The sequence below is a fragment of the Nannospalax galili genome, unplaced genomic scaffold, assembly GCF_000622305.1.
Source record: "Nannospalax galili isolate Female #2095 unplaced genomic scaffold, S.galili_v1.0 scaffold593, whole genome shotgun sequence".
Taxonomy (NCBI): Eukaryota; Metazoa; Chordata; class Mammalia; order Rodentia; family Spalacidae; genus Nannospalax; species Nannospalax galili.
The window spans coordinates 840,106-851,183 of record NW_008332686.1 but is presented as its reverse complement, the minus strand read 5'-3'; the positions used below and the strand labels follow the sequence as shown (position 1 = coordinate 851,183).

Sequence of the window (11,078 nt, the reverse complement as noted above, 5' to 3'; positions counted from 1 at the left end):
TCCAATCATCAGTAGATTTTGACACCAAACTTTTCTCAGGGCGTTCTTCATCTCCGTGTTTCTCAGCGTGTAGATCAGTGGGTTGAACATGGGAGCAATGATGGTGTAGAAAAGAGCGAACACCTTGTCTTCTGGGAAAGTTGTGGCTGGTCTGATGTAAATGAAAAGTACAGGTACAAAGAACAAAACAACAACGGTGATATGGGAACTGCATGTGGAAAGGGCTTTGCGGCGTCTCTCTGCGGGGTAAGCCCTGATAGTGTATAATATAAAAATGTAAGACCACATCAAGACCACAAAGGTGACCAACCCCATCATGCCCGAATTGGCAACCACCAGTACCCCGACTCTGTAGGTGTCCATACAGGCAAGTTTCAGCAAAGGATACACATCACAGAAATAGTGATCCATTTCATTGGGGCCACAAAAGGGGAGACTGGTAGTAAGGAGGCACTGGATAAAGGAATGTAGAAAGGCACCAACACAACAAACTGTGACCATGGCATGGCATCTCCCTCTGTTCATGATGACCATGTACTGCAAGGGCTTGCAGATGGCCACATAGCGGTCATAAGCCATCACTGTGAGGATGAGAATCTCAATCCCTCCAAAGAAATGCATGGCAAAAAGCTGTGCCATGCAGCTACTAAAGGGAATTGTGTTCTTTTTTACCAGCAGGTCAGTGACTAGTTTGGGTGTGACTGTGGAAGTATAGCACAGGTCAGATAAAGCAAGATAATTAAGAAAGTAATACATGGCTTGGTCAATTAACTGACTGCATGTGATAGAAATCATTATGACCACGTTTCCCAGCCAAATACCTATGTAACAAAATAAAAACAGCAGAAAGCACAGGTTTTTAATTTTCTTATTCTGGGAAAGTCCCAACAGTATAAATTCTGTGACATTGTTGGTATTTTCCATTTCACAAATTAATTAAGAGTCACCAGATACGCTGAAAAAGAAAATGACAAGTGGGCATTAAAAATACTGATTAAGGTTGGCAAGAGTCACTGTGAGTACTATAAAAAAAATCCATTTACTGAAGCATCTCTCTCACACACATACACAAACACACACTCACATACATACATTCACCTTTTTATGTATTTCTAAATTTACATGCTGTTGACATATCAGAGCATTTATCATTACAAGTTAAGTTTTGATGAAAGGGAATCATAGTAATAGCTATGGTAGTAGAAATCACAAGCTAAGAGGTTAGAAATTTTGCCATTTTACAATCGTATTACAAAAGAGAGTTCAGGAATAATGTGTTCTTTATCATTTGGTGATTGTATTACAATAGTCAGAGGAAGAGTGAAGTCAGTAAAGGACATTGTATTAGGTCAAGGAAGATCATTTTTTATTTAAATTTTTGATATTTTATTGTAACATTTTATATTTATGATATTAAAAGATCCATATTATTTGTTACATAGTTTTCATGGAAAAAATTATTGATGCTTAATCTAAACTCTGACCCTGGCTTGAAAAGCATCAGGTATTTGTCAACAATACAGAAATCAATGAAAGGTAAAAAACATCACTTGACAGCTATGTGACTCTGCTAGTTCTTTTAATTTACATAGATTAAGTACAATAGTAAATCAAACACAAAAGATGAGAAATGTATGCTGTCTGTCAGAGGAAGTATTGCCAAAGTCTAAAGTCATAAATTGTATAAATATAATGAAAACAATCATATTTAAGTAAATGAATGGTTATGAGAATTTATAGAAATTATTTAACACAAAATTAAACATCACTTTGGTTTCCTTGCTTCTGTGAAAACCTTCCTGTTTTAATTTCCATGCCACGCAATTCAACTCCTCTCTGGCCCCTTTTGTTTCCATTCTACATAAACTCTAAAGTTAAGTTTCTCTCATTATCTACACACTCAAAGTAATCCTTCGTCTTCAACATTTAAGAAGCTTTCTCTGACTCTAAATCACCCATCTACATCTCTATCTCATCAAATCCTCCATAACACTCTTCCATTAATGCCGCCAATAACAATTAATTTTGTTGCTTATTCTTCCATAATTCTTTCAAGGCATTCTGGAGAAAGGCAACCACATGCCTTGTATTCTTAGTTTCCTTCCTATTTTGCTGCACGCTATTTTGCTGTCACAGTCAGTGTATGTCAGCGAATGAGCTTTAGATTCAGACTTTAGATCTTGCCATTTCTTCAGGATACGTGATCATATACTTCTCCCAAACAATCTTTTACTAATTGAATTTTTGTGACTTTCATATATTTTGATCATCTTTAGATCCTTTCACCAATCTGTAGCACCCCTTACTTGAAGAAGTAGATTAGAAACCACCCCCCTACAGGAAGAACTATTGGCAAACAATCACACCTTCTTCATTAATATGAGCATTTTGTTATCCACCTGCCAAGAACTCATAAAATTAACTTATATTATTTGATGGATCATAAACGCTAGTACTTTTTCTTTTATTTTTCTTCTTATGGTGCAAATGTGTATTTTTACACTACAAATATTAAATGAAAAGAATAAGTACACTGGAAAGTTACTAGAAAAATGAATGTTATCATGTATATAAAATAGATCATTACTGCTATGACAACAAGAGGAATAATGATTACCTCATATATATTCACAAATGAGTATTAGTCATAATTTTGATTTATATTGACACCAAAGACTGATTTTAGGCATATTGTAATATTTATAGTAAAATCTGGATACTAAAATCTTGCTTCACAAGCTGAAACACCTCTAATAATTTTTTCTGCTGTTACATTGTACTATCTATTGTACTATCTATTAATTCATTATTTGTTTTTACTCTTTTCTGGCAACTAATATTTATCAAAACATCAAGGTTAAATAGATATTCTACCACAAAGCTTTTAATAATTCTCTTACCCAGTTTCAGGTCTTGGTGAATTTAATTATGTTCCTCTTTTTTCAGAAAGAAAAGGAATTTCATTCTATTTGATTCCATCAATATCTTTCCACTTTTTAAAAATATTCCCTTTATTTTGTTGCTGTGGAAAAAATACCAGATAATTTATTCACCAATACTTTTGTTTCTATTTAGAAAGTCTTATAATGCTGTTGTTTCCTTCATCATGAAAATTCAGAAAAAAAGGAGGTGCATCATTTCAACATTTATTGAGGATTATGAAATCAATCATTCATTTCTGTGTACTTATGTATTAGAAATTAGAAGATGAAATGTTTGCAAAAATTTGAAATGAAGAGAAAAATACATTTATAAAAGGAGTATATATATGTATGATTTATAGCTTATAAGTATGTAAGTATTTAGTCATTCAATTTCATCTTTTTCCTTTACTTCTAGGTAGCATTATAATGTTACATACCAGACGATCAATCAGACCATATGTGCCCTGGCTGTAGCACCTCCCTGTTTTCCTGGTGAACAGAAAATATGTGCTCCTGAAATAAAGGCATCATTGGCATTTACATGGAAAACATGCTTCTGTTTTCTATCCTCAGCTGTATGCCATTTGTGATTTTAGAATTTGTAAATATAGTATAAATTCACTGGTTAAATTCCAAGTTGCATAATGTGGATCACCTTGGAGACTAACCCTCAACACATTCTCTTATTTATCTATGGTTTGATGCACATCCCCAAGGAAACTTTGACCAACGTGTAATTTTAAATGATTTAAATCTTCTCAGGCATTAAAGAACAGTTCTTCCAAGGATAATAAAATTTTATAATCTGAGGAGTTTGCCAACAAACCAAGGGTTGGCCTTAACTCAAGAGAACTAACTAGGACTAAAACCCTGTGATTTATGTTAACACAAATTCTGAAGAGACAATAAGGCCTGAATAGATGAGAGTGGACCAAAGAGGCAACAGCCAGGAAAATGGAAGTTTTGTTGTTTGATTAACCACAAGGGGAAAATGTTGTTTGAAGAATAGATGAGCTCTTCTCAGCACAATACTTCAAATCTGAATAATTCCATGTCTCTACACATGTCATTTAGTGGTAACACGTCTTCACAAATTTAGCCATCTGGGTATGTCACCTCATTCCTAAAAGTGACCCTGGTTCCTATGCCTGTGAGAGCAAGCCCAGAACTAGGGTCTAATGGCAAGGATGTGAACCCTGGGTATACAGGATCATGTGCCACACAACCATGCTTAGAGGGTGTGGTTAGAAGGAACAGTGGTGTTTGTAAGTAGGAACTTGGTTCTAGAAGTTGGGAATCTGACCTAGCATAGCTGCAGGTCTGAATACTGAGGCCAGCCCTGAAGCTTGGCTTTGCAAGCTACCATGACCCAGTGGCTGACCTCAATATAGAATCTGCAGGGCAGGTCTGAATACTGAGGCCAGCCCTGAAGCTTGGCTTTGCAAGCTACCATGGCTGACCTCAATATAGAATCTGCAGGCCTAGCCTGGCTTCTGAGGATATAGGTTTCATTTTGAATTCTGAATCTGTGAGGCTACCCTGCTTCTGTGATGGGCTCAGAGTCCAATTCTGCTGGTTAAGTGTATATATTGAGAAAGCAGATTCATATTTGGCATGTGACATGCCTGGAGAGGCTCCTTTTGGAGGCCTGCAGTTGGGGTCTTGACACATGATGAGTTTTTACTAGGCCTTGGGCTCCTCTTGTAGCCTTCACATTGTAGCTTTAATTCTTCACCACTTTTCCTTCACAAAGTTTATAATCCAGCAAGATCCTAGGCAAACCTCTGTCTTCTCCCACAGCATTTCTTCATGATTCTCAGCTGCCTGGTGTTGGGGTGAGAGTGGTACAGGTAATTTGAAAGAGCCCTGCCCTTCAATGTGCCTTTCCTTTGTGTTACATTCAGGTGCTGTATTATGTTCCCAGTTATCCTTATGTTGATGTGATGTGCAAGGCAGATAATCACATTGATATGTCTGGGGGACACAAGTGTGGAAGCCCTGGTCTGCCATCCTACTGATGTCCATCTCTGTGCCATAGTTATAGAGGTCTCTATATTAATGGGACACTGAAAATATATAACTCAGAAGTTAAGGTTGTGACATTTTTTAATGAAGCTGAGACTTAAAATATGTGGATAATAGAGTCATAGGGAATGCATATATTAATATTAAATTTAATACTTAACCTTTGCCCCTTAGTCTGAAAAAGTTGATATTTACAACCAGCCCATGGGGATTACTGTTGTTTACTATTATTGACAAGATTTGAATATCAATGCTCATTTTCTATTGTACTGTTGTGTTATCTCTGCCCATGTAAAACAATTTTAAATGCTATGGACGTTATAAATGATATCCAATCTAGAAACACCAATGTTCTATAAATAACAGGACGATGTCGTGTATCTACTTTAGTTTTTTCTTCATCTAAGGCAGGATCCTCTTATCTCAAAACTTTATCATTACCATCTTCAGTTTTACACATCCAACTGTGGTAGTGTGATGTCCTAGTAAATTGCTACCTGAACAAAGACAGACTTTGTTCAAACAAAACAATGAGGACTCAGTGCCCTCTTGAACTAAGAGTGGGGCCCAAACTGCTTTGAGAACTTGTGCAACCTTGCAGTCTGTTTATTGAAACAGAATATCTATCATGAAATGGTGAAGGAAAAAACAGGAAGATTTGTATTATTGGGCAATTTTCCCTATTATCTACTGACATAAAATAGCATACCGAAGCACAAACAGATGCTATGAACCTACACCCACCTCTTCTGTGCAACAGAAATTTGATAATTATCACTGCTTTGTAGGGATCATCTGTGTATAATGTTTGCTTTTGACATCTACGACATACACATAAACACACACACACACACACACACACACACACACATGTACTTTATGTCGAGGACAAGGAACAGTGGTGAAGAATTAAAGATACAATGTGAAGGCTACAAGAGGAGCCCAAGGCCTAGTAAAACAAGGTAAGTATAGTATAAACAAGCTAAGATAATTTGTGAAACTGAGTCTTGTATGTGTCCTAAATGGGAAAAAAATCTTGTGATTGTGATAGTGAAGGGCATCAGCCATCACTGCTTCCTGGTGCACTGACTCTGGGATTTCTAACTCTGTTGTTGAGTGATGTGAACGGCTTTCCTGACCCTTCCCTCTCCTGGGGTTCTGATGCTGCCTTTCTGTTCTTGGTGGGTTCTGTCATAATGCATGTGTAGTCCAATGTTCTGAGGAAATTTCCCTCCACTGAAAACACTCAATGAAAGCTCATTGATTATAGCTGCATCATCATTGGCCATACTTTTCTTTTACTTCACACAATCTTGACACTCTTCACAGCCAATTCTTCCTGCTTTAATTCTTCAGGAGAACCAAGCCTTAAATGGACTTCAGTACTAATCATTTATTATATAATTTTCAGTAAGTTTCATCAGAGATACAACTGAACTGTTCATTTTGATTGGAATGGAATCTCCAAACAGTTTGAGAAGGACATGCCTTTCATGCAATGAACATCTCATAATTCTCCCCAACATCCTGTAATGTCTTCCCCCAAAGTGTACAAGTTTTGAACTAATATTTACTCATGAGTATATTATTAACTTTCTACAATGACACAAAATGATTATTTGGAATTTAATTTTCTGATGACTGTGAGTGTGAACATGTGAATTTGGCTTGTGTTTCTATTTTTATTTGTATAAAAATCAAATATACTCTTAAACTATCCTATAAATATAGATTCTTTGTAGATATGTACATAAAATTTTATTAATAAAGAAGAAACATATCTTTGAAGCTTTTCACTCTTCTCCCTATTAAAACACAGGAAGTAACACTTCTAATGCAATGCTAAATTGAAGGCCTGGCAGTTATCTTAAGTCCTCATGTCCTGTTTAATATTTTAAATCTCTCAATAGTAGGCATTATTTTAATTTAAAATTTAAATGGTATAAGATTTTTTTCTATAATTTCATATGCTAAGAATTTTGAGCTTGTTTTTCTTTTTTTCTTCTGCTCGTTTTGCTTTGTTTGTTTTGTTTTGACACGATCCCCCAAGTCTGAACCTGCCTGGAAGTCGCTATGTGGATCAGGCTGGTCTCAATCTCACAGATATCCACCCTGCCTCCTAAGGCCTGAGTTAAAGTCATACACTAACAAACAAAAGCCCATTGTAGACTTCTGTTCTTTTAAAATGCAGAAATTTTTGGTATTTTGTAAATTATTGAATATTATTCCATACATATTATTTATTTATTTTTTATGTGTATGAGTGTATTGCCTGCAGATGTTAAGTGTACCTGTGTCACGCAGTGCCCTCCAAGATCAGAAGAGGGCATCAGATCCACTGGAACTGGTATTAAGGATGGTTTTTATCCACAATGTGGGTGCTGTGAATTGAAGTTGGGTCCTCTGCAAGAGCAGTCAGTGCTTTGAACAGTAGAGCCATCTCTCCAACCTGGACATACACTTTATCATTTTTACTTGGAATTATGACATATTTGCATGTGATTTTATCATTCGATTACTAGTTATTTTTAATGTCTATTTTAATTACTGACAGCATTTTTACCTTTCTTATATAAGTCTGAATGATTTGCAAATTGTATTTGTGTTGTCAAATACATATCTATTGAAACCTTTCACAATACAATGCTTCAAAAACTCTCATGAACTCATAACTTCACAAAGTTTAGAGCCCTATGCACTACATAAACCGTATATTACATAATAGTTGAGTAGACAGCTATTGTGAAATATTATGATACACCAACATTGAGTATCTAGCATGCCTTAGCCCTTAGTGAGAGTACCCAACCCTGATGTTTCAGGTCAAGTATAGTGAAAACCAGCCATTCTGGAAGGGATAGAATTTGTTCTAAGAGAAATAGACACTAATTCTGAACATAGGTTTGCTTTTTCTGCTAGCAACACTTATCAACACAGATCATAGACTTGTGGGATCGATTCCCAGGACCCACATGGTGGCTAGCAACCATCTGTAACTCCAATTCCTGGGAATCTGATGCCTTCTTCTGAACTCCACAGGCATTGCACGACATGTGTGTATCTACTTACATGCATGCAGGCAGTATGCTCATACACATAAAATAAGAATAATAAAATATTTTTTTAAATTATTTTTGTATGTATTAATTTTTCATATATTTTTCACAGAACTTGTTTCTTTTCCAAACATATTTGATGATGCCACATTTTCTTTATGGCATTTTTCATCTCCATATTTCTCAGTGTGTAGATCAGGGGGTTGAACATGGGAGCAATGATGGTGTAGAAAAGTGCAAACACTTTGTCTTCTGGGAATGTTAGGTTTGGTCTAATGTAAATGAACAGAACAGGCACAAAAAACAAGACCACAATGGTTATGTGGGAACCACATGTAGAAAGAGCTTTGGAACGGCTCTCTGAAGGGTAAACCCTAAGAGTGTATAATATCAGAAAATAGGACACCATCAAAATTACAAATGTCACCAAAGCAATTAGACCTGAATCAACAATGATGAAGATGCCAATCATGTAAGTCTCAGTACATGCCAATTTCAGTAAAGGGTACACATCACAGAAGTAGTGATCTATCTCATTGGGACCACAGAATGCTAAGAAGTTAACAAGCAGAGGCTGGCTGGCCGAGTGTATAAATCCTCCAGTGCAGCAAGCTACAATGATTGCCTTACACCTCTGCTTGCTCATGATGACGGTATAGTGCAGAGGTCTGCAGATGGCCACAAAGCGGTTGTAGGCCATTGCTGTGAGAATGAAGATCTCAATGGCTCCAAGGAAGTGCAGGATGAAGAGCTGTGCCATGCAGTTATTATAGGAAATTATCTTCCTCTCTGCCAGTAAATCAGTCAGAAGTTTGGGTATTACTGTGGATGTGTAGCAAAGATCAGAAAGAGAGAGGTAATTGAGGAAGAAATACATGGGTTGTTCAGTGAGCTGAGTGTGTGTGATGGACACCATTATGAGCACATTTCCCATCCAAATAACAATGTAGCAAAATAGAAATAATACAAAGCAGAGGATTTCAATGCTCTTGTTTTCAGAAAGTCCCAAGAGAATAAATACAGTTGCATGACTCCTATTTTCCATGGTTCGGTGCAATGCAAAAACATGGCAGGTCCTGAAAAGACAGATGCATAAGTCACCATTAGAAATATCAGGAGGGATGGCTCAGTGGTCATGAACATTTGCTGCTTTGCAGTGGACTTGTGTTCAATTCCCAGAGCTGACATGGTGACTCACAACTGCCTGTACCTCCAGTTCTATGGCATCAGATGCCCCCTCATGGCCTCCGAGGGCTCCAAGCATTCACATGGTACACATACAATCAGACACACTCCCCCACACACATAAAATAAATAAATACATATATAATGAAAATTATAGAGTTTTTGTTGTGATTAGCCTTATGATGAGTTTATAAGTCATTCTTTCAAGACATCATGCTAATATTGACATTAATAAAGTTGAATACAATCAGCCAAACAATAAAAAAGAGGTTTAGAATTATTAGTTGCCAAACATTATTCAATATACAACTAAGGCCTTGTAAAAGATATAATTCAGAATCTCCTTTTTTTCAGTCTTGTTGAGACAGAGTCTTCCTGTAGCCCCAGCTGGCCTGGAACTCACTATGTAGACCATACTGGCCTTCAATTCACAGAGATCTGCCTGCCTCTGCCTCCTGAGTACTGGATTAAAGGAATGTGACACTATGCCGGTCTGTAGTTCAGGACCTTAAACTCAAATATGGTTAAAGATAAAATTAAAAGCCGAGGATCTGGAGAGATGGCTCAGTGCAGAGAAGTACATACTGCTCTTTCAGGGGACCCAAGTTCAGTTCCTATTCCCCACACTGAGTAACTCACAACCATCTGTAAACACAATTCCAGGGGATGTGATATCCTCTTCTGGATTATTGGAACAAATGCACTAACATGCACATTTGTACTCACAGACACATATAAGCATAATTTTAAAAATAATATTAAATCTTAAAAAAGTCAAAGCATGAGTACATACGTATATTATATTTTGCATGCATATATTTGTGCAAGAGTGTTTGGAAAGTGGAAAATAAGCCTTCTTTCTAAAAGGCACTCAAAACTGATTTGATTCATTTTTTTATGTTTTGCTTTTTACTTATATGTGATTTCAACACTAAGGTGTTGATATTTTGAAACACAAGAAAATTTATTTCAGTGGGCATAGCTGCTAAAATTATAAACTTAAGTTGGGAATGCATTATGAGAGTAATTAAAAGTAAGGGAAAGGAGCAAAAAGCAAAATTACCTCAATGATTCAGCAATTAACAGCACATGCTATTTTGAAAATTAGCCTTTTCTCTCTTTTTTAATGAAATTTTGTGGATCTTAGCACCAGATCCTCACGTGTGAGTATGTAACTGCAGGAACCTGGAAAAGGAAAAAGAACAATGGAGGCTAAGGAAAATACAGAGCCCAAAAGAGGTAGAGAGTACGAGACAGATGTTACCAAGGGGAAATGGGGTATTTAATGGGGAAGGATAAAAGGAGGAGAAACGTAATAAGTCAAAAGCCCACTGAAAAACACAAATACAATATCTATACATGAGTGCATAGGTATACCTGAAGGTTACTTAATAAGGAACATAACACCATACAGGAGAAACCTCCTGGCAAGTGTTGGTCACAGTAGTCCAAGAGTCTCCAAACTAGATACACATTATTACCAGATCCTTGGATTACCTCCCAGAACTTGAAGGAAAGACCTTATGTATGAAGACAGGATTGAAGAATAATTCGCATAGTTGTGGAGAACACTTTGAGTACATAAAATATGTGGAAGACAAGAGGAGGTGTGGATAGGGGAGGGGATCTAAATGCCATTAAAATACATTGTATAAAAATCATAAAAATTCAATAAAATTTTTAAAAATTTGAATATTTAGTTCAAGAATTTATATCTAAAAGAAAGAAGAGTCAAGATCAGAAGATACATATATCAGATACATGTGGTATAATAAACAATTATTACCATTACTCCTTAAGACAGGGGACAAAAATTTTTAATTTTATTTTTATTGAATTTTTGAGATTTTTTACTCAATATGTTTTAATGGTATATAGATCCCACACC

General features: G+C 36.2%; 2 protein-coding genes across 2 annotated transcripts; both read right to left on the bottom strand.

Moving 5' to 3' along the window:
* LOC103729638 (olfactory receptor 4P4-like) lies at nucleotides 1-924 on the bottom strand (the record flags this gene model as incomplete). Its single annotated transcript, XM_017796771.1, has 1 exon — nucleotides 1-924. A coding segment is annotated over exon 1 (924 nt), but the record flags the coding sequence as incomplete, so codon positions are not given.
* A 7,187-nt stretch (nucleotides 925-8,111) lies between these two features.
* Nucleotides 8,112-9,050, bottom strand: LOC103729611 (olfactory receptor 4P4-like). The gene has a single exon (XM_008827688.1). The coding sequence runs from the start codon at nucleotides 9,048-9,050 to the stop codon at nucleotides 8,112-8,114; it is 939 nt and encodes a 312-aa protein (XP_008825910.1).
* Between the last annotated feature and the right edge of the window lie 2,028 nt (nucleotides 9,051-11,078).